The sequence below is a fragment of the Haliaeetus albicilla genome, chromosome 25 (assembly GCF_947461875.1).
Source record: "Haliaeetus albicilla chromosome 25, bHalAlb1.1, whole genome shotgun sequence".
Lineage (NCBI taxonomy): Eukaryota > Metazoa > Chordata > Aves > Accipitriformes > Accipitridae > Haliaeetus > Haliaeetus albicilla.
The window spans coordinates 2,157,742-2,173,355 of record NC_091507.1 but is presented as its reverse complement, the minus strand read 5'-3'; the positions used below and the strand labels follow the sequence as shown (position 1 = coordinate 2,173,355).

General features: G+C 36.2%; 1 protein-coding gene across 7 annotated transcripts in view; it reads left to right on the top strand.

Moving 5' to 3' along the window:
- OFD1 (OFD1 centriole and centriolar satellite protein) overlaps nt 1–15,614 on the top strand; it is a 35,043-nt gene that overhangs the window by 817 nt on the left and 18,612 nt on the right. For 3 of the 7 annotated variants that reach the window (XM_069770366.1, XM_069770364.1, XM_069770362.1), the window contains exons 2-14: nt 2,071–2,271; nt 3,112–3,180; nt 3,264–3,291; nt 4,100–4,207; nt 4,948–5,084; nt 6,840–7,013; nt 8,983–9,089; nt 9,982–10,101; nt 12,564–12,637; nt 13,332–13,423; nt 13,564–13,753; nt 14,417–14,547; nt 14,928–15,039. In XM_069770366.1, coding sequence (XP_069626467.1) covers nt 2,071–2,271; nt 3,112–3,180; nt 3,264–3,291; nt 4,100–4,207; nt 4,948–5,084; nt 6,840–7,013; nt 8,983–9,089; nt 9,982–10,101; nt 12,564–12,637; nt 13,332–13,423; nt 13,564–13,753; nt 14,417–14,547; nt 14,928–15,039 — 1,543 coding nt within the window. Of the gene's footprint in view, nt 1–2,070; nt 2,272–3,111; nt 3,181–3,263; nt 3,292–4,071; nt 4,208–4,947; nt 5,085–6,839; nt 7,014–8,982; nt 9,090–9,981; nt 10,102–12,563; nt 12,638–13,331; nt 13,424–13,563; nt 13,754–14,416; nt 14,548–14,927; nt 15,040–15,614 lie in introns of all 7 variants that reach the window. The other 4 variants (XM_069770368.1, XM_069770369.1, XM_069770365.1 and 1 more) reach the window with 4 other exon arrangements.

Below are 15,614 nucleotides of genomic sequence, written 5' to 3'. Positions count from 1 at the left end.
TCCTCTGGATGATTTATAGGCAGCGGTCATACCTTTTCTTCAGTGTTCTGTTCTACAACGCTAAGCAAGTCAAGGTGCAGTAGTCTCATTGCTGGTTACCACAGTAGTGCTCTGCATCGCTTTGAAATCTTTCCCCCTTTTTTTAAAGGAAGTAGACCACGATCATTGTGAGCTTTCCAGGCAAAGTTTAGAATGGTATTAATCCTTCCCTGTTTTTGTGGGAAAGTCTGGGGGATTCTGCATATGTCTCTTCTTGAGGCAAGTCTGGGGGATTCTGCATATGTCTCTTCTTGAGGCGTGCTACATTTGTAGTGCTCGTCATTGTTTGGTTGACACATCCACATCTTGCTTTTTCCAAACAATAAATCCCTTGTGTTATAGCAGAAATTCATATCAGGCCTTAAATGCTGAAATGGTGTAGTTCATGCAGTTTCAGTTTTGCTAGTCTTTAAACAGCATCTGATCGCATTTTTTTATGACGTCTTGATCTTTCTATACTCCTATATGTGTCTCTATGTCACCAGAAAATTTTTTTAGCTCCTGCTTGTTATGTCAAATTCATTAAAGTTAAAAAAAAAAATTAAAAATCAAGTTCTATATTTTAAGAATAGCATTAATAATCTTATAGCCAGTAATTCCCTGTTCAGGACAACTTGTTTCTCCCTCAGTGATGTCCATACTAAGCTTCCAATGCTTGAACCATTTCTTGTCTTGTTTGACTTACAATGCCACCTGACAGACTATTAGTTATTTAAGTCCATTTTCCTGCTTTGTTTTCCTTGTCTAGAAGATTATACATCGTATTAAAGATTTTGTAGCTTTTCTGAGCTGAAGAATTAATACAGTTGGGTTTCTTACGGATTTCTTATGGATTACATCTTCTAATGAGAATACTCTCAACTTTCTCGTGGTCTTATCTGTCTGCCTGTGCTGCTAAGAGGCAGAGCGGATCTGGAGCTACAGGTATGCTGGGTGGCCAACATACAACAACTGATTTCCGCCTTCCTTTCTCATAGTAGGGATGGGGATTTAGCCCTCTGCTTTCCACCTGCACTTGGTCATAAGATGTATAAGAGGTTGCTGGTCTTGCTTATTTTTGAGATGTCATCTCTGTTAAAGTTGGTTGAAACTGGAGAAGTTCAGAAATTAATAAGGAAAGCAGATTTTTTCAGTTGTCTTCGTTTCTCTCTATTGTCAGCCTAATTTCTGTAGAAGGCCGTGCTAAAATATCAGGCTAGTCTGATGATCTAAGTTTGTTAAGTTTTGGTAAGTATTTTGTCCTGGTTTTGGTAACACGCTACTTCTTTAATCAACTTTGTCAGTGTTGCATACCTGCTGTTGAAAGCTTAAAACGCTGTTTGTGTCGTGATCTTTTAGTACACTATAAACAATTTGTATAATTATATAATGAAAATTATTATTTCTTCCTTGTGCAGGAGGGAGACTTTCTGATGTTAGGTTACTTTTTTTCTCTGCTGTAACTCATAGAATGCAAATAAATAATAACAAATTCAATTTAATTATTACGAGTGCTTGTAGGCTTTTCTGATGAGTACTCTTTTGCTTCTGTACAAAATAATTGATACTAAAGACATTGAATTTCCTGTGTATTTTTCCATCTGCTTTTGTGATGGCATTGGCAGCTTCTTGATATGAGACTCAGAAGAGGACGAGTGAGTTTTCCAAGTACACCTGAAATTGAGGCCCCATCAGGCAGGCTTTATTTAAGCCAGGGAGAAGAACAGGAAAGCAATGGTCTAAAAATGAAGCTGGGGGTACTAGAGTGGAGTTTATGTGAGTCCTTGACTGAGAACAATACTGCTTTTCAGTCCTGTATTTGATACATCTTGAGGGAAATTAGAAGATCACTGTAGCCACTGTTAGAGCGTTTTGAAGAAAGGTGCAGTGTTCCAAGCACTGTTCTAAATTTTGCCAGTTAGTCTGCCCATTTCTGTTATGTAGGTTGTGATATAACATGTACAAGTAAAATGAGACTCCCTGTGAATTTTGAAAAAAACCCTCTCATTGAATAACATGTAAACTAAGAATATAATGTCTCTTCTGTGTCAGACGCAGCTCCGAAACCAGCTAATCCATGAACTAATGCACCCAATTTTAAGTGGAGAACTTCAGCCACAGGTTGTTCCAAGTGATGATAGTTCACTTTTGATCACAGCTTCCAACAGTTTGGTGGCAGATCATCTACAGAGATGTGGCTATGAGTATTCACTTTCTGTTTTCTTTCCAGAAAGTGGATTAGAGAAGAAGAAGGTAAGTTTCAGTAATTTAGCTCTTCTGAGACTTCTAGGAGCTTTGCTTGCTGGGAGTTGTCATATTCCAACAAAAGTGAAAAAAGTCCCCTTTTGTGATAGTGAAATACAAGTACAGCTTCTGATCATCTCCATAAAAGATTTCATTATTCAGGGCCATTTTCATGAATACTTTAAGTTGGCAATAAGCTAATGATGCTGTTCTGGAAAGACATAGCACAAGCCTCTTAACTTCGTGCTTCGTCCATAGCTGTAGTCTGGCACGATCATTTGTGAGGCTGTGTGGCAGAGCACTTGGGGAACTGATCCCAGTTAAAGCAAGCCTTTTGTTTGGCCATTCAGTTCCCTGCAAGTGTGGTTCGTGGTCAGTTTAAGTTGTTCTAACTACAAGCTGTGGCTGAAAAGGGCAGTCCTTCCCCTCTCTGTTTCTTTATGAGTTTGTGATAGGGTGAAGATCTTTCTAACTGAAAATTAGTTTTTTGACCTGGGGAGTAGTTAGTGTCATTTCGGTTAATGAGCTCATCTGATTTGTATGATAAATCAAGAAAAAAGGCAAGGAAAGTAGCAAGAACATGTATCCAGAGTGGGGAGAAAATAAAACTCTCTCTTTTCACAGCTTCAGTTGATCATGAAACCGCATGTTGGCTGCCTTATGTCTTAGGTAGTGGAGATAAGTAAATGTAGTACTAGAACAGCAGACCTCTGAAAATGGTTTTACAAGGCAATAAATAGATATTTCTTGAATGGAAGACATTCTACAACTGTAAAATATTGCCTATTACATATTTGAAATTATTTTAAATTAGTTAACCTTTTCTAACTTACCTTTTTTTCCCTAAAGCTGTGGACTGTGCAAGATCTTCTTCAATTAATGAGAATCAATCCAAAATCCAGTCTTTACAAATCACTGGTAAGTTATTTTGATTTTGAAAATAAGCTTAAATTACAGTTGTGATGAAATAGACTAGCTAAAACATTCTTTATTTCTTACAGACTTCGGGAACTCGGAAGGAGAATAAAGGTACAAGATGTTTATACAGGATGCAGACAAGGATAATTGTGTCAGCTTCATTTTTATTAAGATGCGAGCAATAGGAATTCAAATTTCTTGGGTGTATGTTGGTATGGAATAATAAGGATTCAGTCAGACTTTGAAACTTGCAGTACACCAAGATGACGAATATTATGTTTCAGGATTATCCAACTGCTATTTGTGTGGATTAAGCATTAACATTCACCTACAAAATAAATGACTTGGAACATTAGAAATATGAGAAAAAATCTCTAATCAGTTATTAAATATAATGCTCTTTGGAAGCTTTTCACACTAACTTTGGCAAACTCGGATTTTGGTTTGTGTTTACAACTGAATGTACTGGCTTGCACAATGTACTTCAAAAACTAGTTAAAGATTTAATTGACTTTCCATTGGTTTATATAAGAAATAATTCTTATGTCTGCATAATGAAACCTAACTATATTGTATAGCCTAAAGGAGCTTGATCTTCAGAAACACCTGTTGCCTAATGACCTCATAATTAAAGTAGTAATAATCTGCTCTCTCAAATGACCTCGGAAGTCAAAGAGACAAAGAGACATGGATGAAAGGAAAAGTTGCAAAAGGACAGCTGTTGCAGAATGAAATGGACTTGGATTATGCTTATAATAAAATCGTAATAGTTTACTAGCATTGATTTTTACTTAAATAGTTGGTTCTTTCCGTAAATCGAATACGTTTTCTTGTACAGTGAAAATGACTTCATTAGTTACAAGCTCAAATTCAGTTTTGGTATGAAGTCAGAACGAATTAATATATTGGATCTTGATAGGTTTTCTTATGCAGATTTTAATCGGACTAACAGAGCATCATCTAAGTAGGGAAACTCATGACACAGAGACTCAGACAACCTCAGTGCCTCCTTACAGAGAATCGCTTGGTAAGTGCAGCCTCTGCAAGCAAGTCTCCCCAGATATTTTTGTATCAGTAAATGGTATGGATTTATAAATTGTATGAAAGGTTCATACAATTGTGAACATTCATATTCATCACTTGCTCAAATGCAGCCTAAAGTAATAATAAGTAAAGGTCATACCTATCATTAGTACATTGATTTTCTAACCTTTCTTAAAATAAGATGAAAGTCTTGTTATGATTCTTTTTTTTTTTTTAATCACTCAGATGTTTTCTTAGGCATTTAGCTAAGAGCTGTAATATCTTAGATGGACTGTAAATTTTATGTGCTGAAATACATTCTGGAAAACATAATTGTAAATGCATGCCTTGCTTCTCTTTCTATGATAGTGTTTCAGTGAAAGTTAAGTGTAGATTGGGAGTTCTTAAATTATAATGTGCTTGCTGTTAGTAATACAAAAAACCTAAAACTTGCATGCAAAAGAAAATTCTTGTGCATCCATGATAAAGACGAATGACTATGTAATACCACAAATAGTGCCTAAACAGCCAAGTGCTGCCTCCTAGTTATATGCTGTGTGGCATAAAGCTGATAAATGACATTTCTGTGCTGCCTCTGCTTTTGTACCACACAAGTCGTTCTATGACAGGGCTATTTAGGTAAACTAAGGAACTTCCTACAGAGAGACAGGTTCCTATAGTTTTTGGTAGGATAACTGTGGTGACTGTTTTTCAGTGATGATGGATATATTGCTCTTTTTATAGCTGAGAAGCTTCAGCTGATTGATGAACAGTTTGCAGACTCTTATCCCCAGCATCAGAAATACGAATCTTTAGAAGTAAAACTTCATGAATATAGAAAAGAAATAGAGAAGCAGCTTCAAGCAGAAATGTGTCAAAAGGTATAACTGGTCATTGAATTTGAAAGGGACATTTGTTAATTTTGACTTCTCACGTTACAAACTTTTAATACTTAAGGTAAATTGAAAGAAAAGATCTAATAGCGAGTTACAACAAGCACAAAAGGCTATGTTAATCCAATATCAATTGTTAATTTGATGATATAGCATGTGTATATTTTCCATTCCCCTGTTTTGTTAAATGTGCACAGGATGTTAAGCTTTTTATTCTGATGTTAATTTGTAACGCAACTTTTTCTTAATTTGATTGTCTTAATTTGGTAAATTTTATTTGCTCTTTGATTTCTTAGTTTTATGGAGAAACGTTTACTCTGCTTAGTCGTACTATTAATTTTCCTTCCCCATTAAGATTTTGAAGCTTAAATTTCAATATAATGCATAGCAAATGACAGGTGTGAATTGCAGCTGTGTAGCTTAACAGATAGTTGAGTTTATGTTTGAAAAATGGAGCAGAGAGAATATACTGCAGTTCATTTAAATATGGGGGTTTTTTTCCATAAATTTGATATAAACTCTTTGAGGAGATCAGTTTAGTCATATTTATTCAGCTAGACAAGTAGAAGGATGGAGAGTTACAATTGCCAATATATTTTACCTTCATTTTTCATTTAGTCTTTATTCCGCAACAGGCGCTGTCTTTCTAGTATGTGAAACATGTTAATTCATGTGTTAAGTTTGCCTCAGTTTAAGCAAAGCCATTGTAACAAAGGAGATTGGAATCTTAACCAGATATAAATCACTTCTAAATTCAATTAACTTTACACAGATTCCTTAGCAATGTGACGTGAATTGCTGTAAGACATTTCTAATCCAATTTGTGTATGTACAAGTGATACTGCACTGTCTCACCATTTCTTTCATTTTTCACAAAATTTATGCCTGCAGACCTGAATTCCTTGATCAGGTGTTCCTACTGTGCTTTTCCCCCTCTCTTTAACCTCACTTGCTCCAGTCTCTCAATTTTTCTGTCATTGTCTTTTTATTCTTTTGCTCATTTTTTTCTCATATTTTTTGTCTTGTATGCTTGCTTTCCATTTTGTTCCAGATTTTTGTTATAATTCTTTATAACTCTGTTCTTGCATTTATTGTACTTCACACATTGTATGGTGGCGTGTTCCCTACAGTTCTTCTGTGCAGTTGAAAGATGCATACTTTCCTGTTTGTATGCATTTACTTTTTTTTCAGTTGTGCTAAGAAGTCCGTGAATCAGGACTTCTGTTTCTGTAACCCTCTTTATGTGGAGTTACACGCTCTGCATTTTTTTATGTTTGGCACTTTTTTGTGTCCAGATGTATTTCTGTTGTTCCTGAGCGATTCAGGACGGGTCTGATTCTGCCATTTCTTGCATCACCAGTCAAAAGTGGTTCTTTGGGAAAGGGACAAGAATAGAGACAGTGTCAGAGGAGGAATTAAAGAGTGTGGCCATTCCTTAATTGCAAACAGAGTATCACTCCTGCAGTGTGTTTTTCTTCGTAGGCCTCTGTTTTGCTCTTGTCTAAAGCTATTAGTTTTGTGTAAGATCTGCTTTGGGATGCCAGATAAATGCATGAAAACTATGTGAGACGTGCAAATAGTATGTTCTGCTAAGATACTTTATCACAGTAATTTATTTTCATCAAATTATCATACGTTTCCTAACAAAAATTTCTAAGTGAAATTTAGAATTGTCTGAGGAGGGATTGTCTTTGTCAATTTGAAGATGGCCCTGCTTACCCCACTGTTTCTCCTTTATGTAAGCTAGAACATTTTAAAGAAGTTGAAATAGCAAAGATTAAAATGGAGGAGAAAGTGCAGACCCAGAAAGAAATCTCTGAGCTGCGTCATGAGTTGGAGAGGACACATCAGGCAAAGTCTGAAGCCTTGATTTCTCGTGAAAAGAATGCTATTGAGAGGCTTCAAAAGCAACAAGAGGTAAAGTTCCAAATATTTTTTCTTAATCTAGTACGAAATGATTCAGTGAGTTGATTAAATTGTTCTTTTATCTTCAGGAGATTTACCTTCAGATTGTACTTGGCTTATTAGTGAAAATGTTGAATTTACTTTTGTTCTCAGTGGACCTCATTTAGCAACTGCAAGAAAGAGTATGGGTAAATATCTAAGTAGAGCTGGCTGGAAAAGGAACAGTTCTGCAGGCTAGGATTGATGGATTTAAATGTAATAAATACTTTTTAATTTGTTTTAATAACTTTGCTGAATTCAGATCACTGAGTTTTTTTAAGAGAAAGTTGAACATATCTTTTAGTTATACTATAAATTCTTTCAGTTGCTAAGAAGGACTCTAAACTAAATGGAATATATAGTCTGTATGGTACGGATATGCCATCTCTATGTCACTATGTGTTGAATATTATTAATAGCCACTGTCTTTACTGTAAGCTAGCATCTCACTTTGTTTCTTTGAACACTTTTTTGATGAGTTACTCCTTTGGGCTGTTAACTATTTGCGTTTTGCCAGAGTACTAACTGTTCCTGCAGCACACAATAATTTGTACATAGTTCTAAATTGCTTCTCCCAATCTCTATTACTTTTCAGTTTTTGGAAGAATAGTTTGCTTGCTATTCTGTCACCTGTTTGCTTCGCCATCCCTCTGCTGTCTGCAGTAGACCTTCCTATCCAAATAATAGTCATCCACAAATGCTAACCACATTTTTGTGGTGAGGTTTTTTTGTTGTGGTGGTGGGTTTTTTTGGTTTTCAGTTCCTCCCCCCCCCCCCCCCAAGGGCACGTGGTATTAGCTAACAAAGCAATCATACAGGTCTCTATATAGTTTATTATATACTGGTCTTTACTATTGACCTCCTTCCAATCTGAAAGTTAAACATTTTATCACTACGCTATGAATTTCTTTCATGGTTATGTCCTTAGAAGCTTACAAGAAAACCTATTTTATGCTATCAATCTTCTTCTGTGGGTATGAAATTAATTCAGTAATTAAAAAAAAAAAAAGACAACTAGATCAGCGTATCGGTGAGGTGTTGTGTATGAATATCTGGCTTATGCACTTCCCTGAAAAGTATATGTGTCATTTACCTGGGGACTCTTAATGGAGACTAGGAGCTCTACTGAGTTGAAGTATATTTACAATAAAGGTAGAAGGTCATTTAACCCTTTACTAAGATAACTTTATGCCCAGGTAATATGGCTTGACAAACTGCTCTGGTTTTTGCACTAGGAACAGCAGCTCAGTCTTTCAGCACTGTCAAATGCACACGGCTTGCAAACTTGATATGAGTACCTGTATGGCAAAATCATACTTTTCTTCTTCTTAGGCACTTATTATTTCTTTGGAGAGAAATAATGATTTGTGTGTTTAAGGACAAGAAAAGCTATTTTTTATTAATAAGAAGGTATGTGACTTTTGGTATTAGCATGTTTGGAGAATCCCTTTTACAGTTTGTTTGATTTCCATAAGTTAAACTGCAAAAACTGAAAGACTGCTGGTTTACTCAGTTTTAATTTTAAATCATGTTTTATCACGGGGTTTTGGCATTTGTTTTTTCAATTTTGCTTTTATGAAGAACATATGAAGCTATTGTTTATTAAAAAAAGTCAAGTGTTTGAACATGTTTACTATGTAATTTTTTTAAAAACAATTTTTCCTTGTACATAAGTTTTAATCAGTGCTATTTCTTAAAAGAAAAGTGTTTACAGGAAGCCAGTAGTGACTCCATCTAAAACATTTTCACTCAGGGTAAAAGGAGAAAGGGAACAAAAAAAAGATAATTACAATCAATTCTGGATGTTATTTCAAATTATGACTATGTATTTATTCGAGTAAGACCAGTTCCTGAAGAAGATCCTTGAAAGTTTGAACATGTTAAACAGTAAATACCTGTATAAAGTGTGAAGTAAAACTAGAGATAATATTTTGTGATTCAGATAGAAGCAAAGGAAGTATACGCTCAGAGACAAAGTCTACTGAAAGATATCGAAGTCGTAAGGACCAGAGAGGCGGAACTGAAGCAAAGAATTGAGGCATTTGAAGTGTAAGTTGCTGAAGGGCATATACAATGCTAAAATACGCTGTTGTCCTTTTTCTGGAAAGTGTGCTTCAAGATGTTGCTGCTTCTATGACATTGAAATGGATTATATATCCCGGAAGTTGTGTTTTGCATTTTCAGCAGTGTTGTATACTGTCTCTAGTAGCAGGGATACCCCATACAAAAAGATGTTTGGGGTTTTTTTCTATTCTACCTAATCCAACCAAAACAGTGCAGCATCAGTTTGGAGGCAAGGAACCAGATGTTTGCTTTGAAGTGCTTAAATTAAAAAAAAAACCGAAACAACAAACCCCAGACAACACAGTGTGTAACCCTAACACTCATGAGGCATGTATGTGATATTTTGCTTCTTTACTCCTGGGTTGTTTGGTTTTTGTTTTTTTTTTTTGAATTGTCCTTGGAAGATCAGTTTTCTTTGGTTAAATAAAAAAATAACTAAACCATTTTTGGCCAGCTTTTCAATACACTTAATGTCATTACTTTGTAATCTTTTTTTTATAGGAATATGAGTATCCTGCCAACAAAAACTTGTTTTTTTTTTTAACAACCCAGCAGAGGGTGCTGATAGAATACCATGCTCAGCCCTATCTCCTCTGAAGCCTTTCTGGTGTAGGAAGCTGAGCTAGAGTTAACCTGGGATAGCTGTGCAATTGATTGGTACTGGATTTTAAATAGGGCAATTTAGTTTGTGTGACATCTCCTGGTTCTTAATGAATTACAATGACAGATTCTGATGATAATTTTAAATTGCTACAGTGTTCCAAGCAAGCACATTATCCTTTGATGTCCCTAAATGTTATTTTAAAAAAACACAAAACAAACCCTAAAGTTTCAACATTGTAACTGGTCATTTTCTGTATATTTATGGATATTTCAGCACTCAGAAACTTCAGGAAGAGAAAAATAAAGCTATTGATGATGCACTTCGACGTCGGGAGGTTGCTGTGAAGAACATAGAGGAGACATATGATCAAAAGCTTAAGACGGAACTCTTAAAGTAAATTTTTCTTTTGTCTCTAATAGGACGCATGCTACTTCCTATGAAAACAGAATAATAAGTTCTATAGGATTTTTTTTGAAAAGTGTAACAAAGCAAGGACTTTGAAAATGTGCAGTCGTGTTTTTATCAGCTTGAATTCTTTACATCATTGCTTAGCTCTTTGCTAGTATGACAAAATGTTCTGTCACATTCAGAAAAAGCTTGTTATGGAAAATAACTCTCTTGTGATTATAGGTTATATTATTGTTGTAGTTTAAATTCTGTGTTGTTTTCCGGGAAAGAGATGTGACTTTAGTTGAGCGTTTAGACAAGAGGATTTGAAGCAGTATTAGTGAGTTCCTTTGACCACAATTAAAAGAACTGACCATTTTATGAATGCAGAAAAGGTATGGAGGGGAAATCAGCATTAAAAAGATGTTATAGGTTTCTTGGAAAAAGGGTGAGAGGCACACTAGCTCATTGTACGGTTAGATTGGCTCTTACCTTAAGCCCTCCCCATTTTTGGAGAGGGATTCTCTGATACAGATCACCCTCTTTTATTGACTACCATCTGCTTGAACATAGTTTCAAGGAATTTGCTTAGAAATGCTCTTTGAAAGTGTAAGACATCATCTGTGACTGCTTTTGAGGTGCTGCAGTGGGTATATCCTAACTTTGCTATTGTACTTTCTTGGAGTGCCTTGGTCAATTGAAGGGTTACATGATACTTCAATGCAGGCATATGCTCTTGGCATGTTATTATTCCTGTGTATTTGATGCCATGAACCAGTCTTCCAGTTAGGCAGTTAAACCAAATGACTGATGTATCAGTACTTGTTATTGCAAACCAGTGAACAATAAGTATTACCTGTGTTAGTGTGTCTTTATTTAAATTACAGAGGAAAGATGTAAAGAGTAGGTCTTGATAAGAATGATGCCTCAGCTGAAATTGAGTAGATTTGAGGGTTTTGTCAGAGAACAGTGAAATGCAACTAATGACCCACCTTGGTATCTTACTTTATCTAGTCCCTAACAGCTAGTTACAAATAATGCCTGTAGAGTGCTTTTGGTTCATGAGGAGAAGCAAATTATTTTAAGGATGAACTGCTGCTTAGCTTATTTTACCAACATACAAAATATTTTAGACATTCTGCAAATGCTCAGAAAGATAAAATCTGTGTCGTTTTGTCCCAAATCCTTGATGGAAAGTAGCAAAGAGCTATTATTTATTATATAGATATAATGATGCTGGTTAGGAAAGGAATCTTTTTTTTATTTCTATAGTAAATGTTAAATGCCATAACTGGGAGAAGGATCTGAGTGGTCTGGACCATTTGCAAAAATGCAGGACGATGGATGTGGCAATATCTGAAAACATTTATAATCTATGTCGCAGTCATGCAAAATGTTGAGCTTTCTTAGCTCCTGTAAATTCCAGTAAAATTGAATGGTAAAGTTGGATGGCTGCTGGGCTGTGAACAGTGCTGTACCTGGGCAGTGCTCAGTGTCTAGCTGGTGGCCGATGATGAGCAGAGAACCCTTGGGGTCACTACTGGGACCAATACTGTCCAACACCTTCATCCTTGATCTGGATGTTGACACAGGGCATCCTCAACAACTTTGAACATGAGGCTTAGTTAAGGGGAATGGCTTCTACAACAAATGGCAGAGGTTCAGTTCAGACAGGCTTTGATAAGCTTGGGGACTGTGCCAACACAAATCTTAGGAATTTTAACAAGGACAACTGCAAAGCTCTGTGCTCGGGGCAGAATATCCCTATGAAGCAGTATAATGTGGAAAAGGAATTGACTGAGGAGCTGCATTTCTGAAGAGGACATGGGAGTACAGTGAGTGCCAGGCTGACTGTGAGCCAGCAGCATGCTCTGGCAAATAAGGCAAACAGCATGATGGGTGATGGTAGTAGCAGCACGGCCAACAGACTGAGGGGAGTTGTTATCCCCTTCAGGTATTGGTAAAGGCTGTGCTAGGAATACCGTGCCCAGGTTTGGGCTCCCCAATTCAAGAAAGTCACGAAGAAACTGGAGACGGACTAGTAAAGGTCTGTCAGGGTAGTTATGGGACTATCAGACGTGACCTTGCAGTTCATATGGTAGGGGCCATAAATTGTGGCTTGGGAGATTCAGCTTGGACATGGGGGAAAAAAAATTTTACTGGGCAGGTAGTGCAGCATTGGCACAGGTCATCCAGGGAGGTGGTGGAATATACATCCTTTGAGGTTTTCAAGACTTAGCTAGGAAGAGCCACAGCTGACCTGCTCCGGAGTTGGTGGTAGTCTTGCTTTTTGAGCAGGTGATTGGCAAGGCCCTTTCCAACTGTTTCAGTGGCTCTCCAATAACTAATTTTGTTAATAAATAATTGTGTGGTCATAGTTTAGTCTGGGAAAGACTGGAATTTGCACAAATGCATGCACATGTGCACACACACATACTTTGGGAATACATAATTCTTTTTACTTCTAGATATCAGCTTGAATTAAAAGAAGAACACATAGCCAGAACCAATAAAGTTACTGAAGATGAGAAAAAAAATAAAGGTAACCATCTCTTTGAGATTAATAAAGTAGCTGTTTATCTCTAGAGCTTTTACTAACAGATATCAAAACACTGTAGTTACTAAACAGTCATGGTGTTCAGTAACAGTGGTATAAGTGACAGAAAAAACATCAAAATAGATTTTTGAAAACATGTAGCAGGATCCAGGGACAGGTCAGCAACTCCTTGCTGTTCAGAATGCAGTGGGAACCGTGAGCTGCTGCTTTGCACAGAGGCTGCAAAGCATTTTGCTTTTGCAGTTTCCCATCTCCTTCAGTCTGAAGTCTTAATAGCTCATTCATTCTCTAATTGAACTCTGGTACACTCTGGTATCATACTCTTGAATGGTTGCCAGTTTTTACATTTATTGTGCACAAGATGTTTAATTGGAGCTTGAGGAAAAGAGCTGGGACAGATAACATGTTGAGACTTATAAGTTAGGGACGTGTGAAAGAAATGATATATCATGTGCATATGAATTTGATTTACTTAATTCTGAAGGATTGTATGTATGCATATGTATATATGCACACAGTGTGACTTACATAATTTTGAAGGAGTGTGTATGACAGTCATTTTTATGTCTTGAATTAAATTGAATGTTGGGTTTAGCAGCTTAAACTTTTTTTTGCTGATACAATTTTTTACTCTACTACGCTACTAATTTTAATTCAGCATTTGTAATCCTCCCTGCAGAGAAAGCTATGCTTTTGCATGAAGAAACCATTGCTGTTAATTCAAAAAAGGAGGAACTCAAGCAAGCTATATCACGCACGAGAGAGCTTGAGGTAATTGTAAACATGAATTTAAAGAAGCTGTATTCTAATTAGTGCTTTTGAGATACATTTTTAAAAAAAAGAAAATGTGAAATAAAAATGATTTAGTAGTACAACAGTTCATAAGCTTCTAAACTGTTCTTTTTCTGCAGCTGGATTTGGAGTCAGCGAAGGCCCAGGTTCTCTTGGTAAATAAACAGAATCAGTTGTTGACAGAAAAACTGAAAGAGGTATCAGACTATCCTTTGCTAAAGGAGGAGAAATTGGAGCTCCAAGTGCAGAATAAACTACTTAGGCAACAGTTGGATGAGACTCGCAGTGAGAACCAGCATCTTCGAGACAGTCAGTGTGAATGATTTAATAATTTTCTTGTTTATGTTTCCCTACAAGTATTTGTTTAGAAGTAAATTTTCATTAAAATACATTCTTTGTATTATGTTTACTAGTAGTTTTTATTAAACCCCAAGTAATGTTTGTGTAAAATGAAACAGTCCTTGACATTATAAGTTTATTTTCTGTAATATGTCTGTATCGTAGAAATACTGAATTGTGGTAGCTATAATAATATGAAGAATATCCCTTTCACCCTTTGAAAAAAGCAGAGCAATGTTTCTAACCATAGCATTAGTATGGTTAATAATGGTAAAAGAACATTGCACTATTATTTTTAAGTGCTTGCCTGACTATAGTCATAAAATGCCAAGTATTTTTAATGTGCATTTGAGATTACAGGAGAGTAGAGATGTACACCCAGTTAGGGAGGTAAGGATATGTATTTTTCTTCCGGAGTAGGACAGTCTGTGTCTAGTTCTTAGATGACTACACCAACGAAAATTTCAGTCCTTTGTAAAAGGAGGAAAAAAAAATCCTTAAGTACTTTATTCAAACAAAGCCTTGTTAGGTTTTTCAAACCAAATCAGCTTTACATTTTGAAGGGGTATCGTGTAGAAAAGTGCACACTCATTATTCTACGGCTGAGTGTCTAGTATTTCTCTTTCTGGGTAGAGCTATCGCAGCCCTCGGCGGAGCACCTGGCCTGCCAAGTGGAGCTGAGGAGAGTGGAACATTCTAGGAAGCTGGCGCTGGATGAATTTGAAAGTCATAGGCAGATTTTGGAAAAGCAGCTACAAAGTGAGGTAAATTATTGTTTCTAAATAATTTGAATCCTTTCTTTTTCCTGCCATCCTGTTCATTTTTATCTATGTACCTGTGCAGGCCGTTTAGCATGTAGTTAGGGGGATTGTTTGTACTCCACTTATTTTTATGTAAACAACTCTAAAGAAAACAAACAAAAAGAACACCAAAAAGCAACCAAAAAAACCCCAAGACACTAACCCAACATAAACAAAGTAAATCTTTCCAAGTCATTAAGTTGTCAGCACTGACTTTCAGTAGGATACTATGTGTATGGTTTAACTGGACCTGAAAACCATTTAGAAACAAGTATTCAGCCAGCTGAGATTACTCTTTGTGTTTGAATTATGCTGATTTTTGTTTTCCTCTCGATCTGCTATAGGTTGAGCGTTGTGCCCAGTTAAAGACCCAACTGTTAGAGTCGGAAGCTACTGTCAGGAAGTTAAATGTGCAGGTTGAGGAACTGAAACTGCAGGTGAAACAAACACAGGCAGGTTTGTATCTTACACCAGAGCAGTCCTTTACGAAGTTCACTTACCTAACTAGTATAAGAATTTCCAGAAGCTTAAAAAAGCTGCAGTTGTATGCCACCAGTGAGTAGACTTCAAGTTTAGAATCAAAATTATTTAAAAGCCCAGTGTAAAAAGCAGACTCATTACAACTTCCCTTCCTTTCAGAAAACATACACATAAGAGGAAGGGAAAACATTCCTCCCTGAATACTTGCATGTTTTTATTGTCTGTTTTTCCTCAGTATGAAGACATTAGCGTTTGGTGATAACATAATCACTGTTTTCCAGGAGGCAAGTTGTGTTTTAATGCCTTTTGATTCTTGAATGTTCATAATAAGAGTAATCAATTTGAAATTGTATTGTGTACTTCACAAATTTAAATCTAACTTTTAAACAGTTGTTGTCAAGGCTAACAGCTTATGCACCTCATATAGGCATTAGAAAGAGAGGCAGGCACTTGCGTAAAGCAATTCAGTCTGCTGAAGAAATGTATTTCTAAAGATGCCTATCGGTCTTGCTAATATCAAGTATGATAAATAAAAGTTTGGGGATGTATAT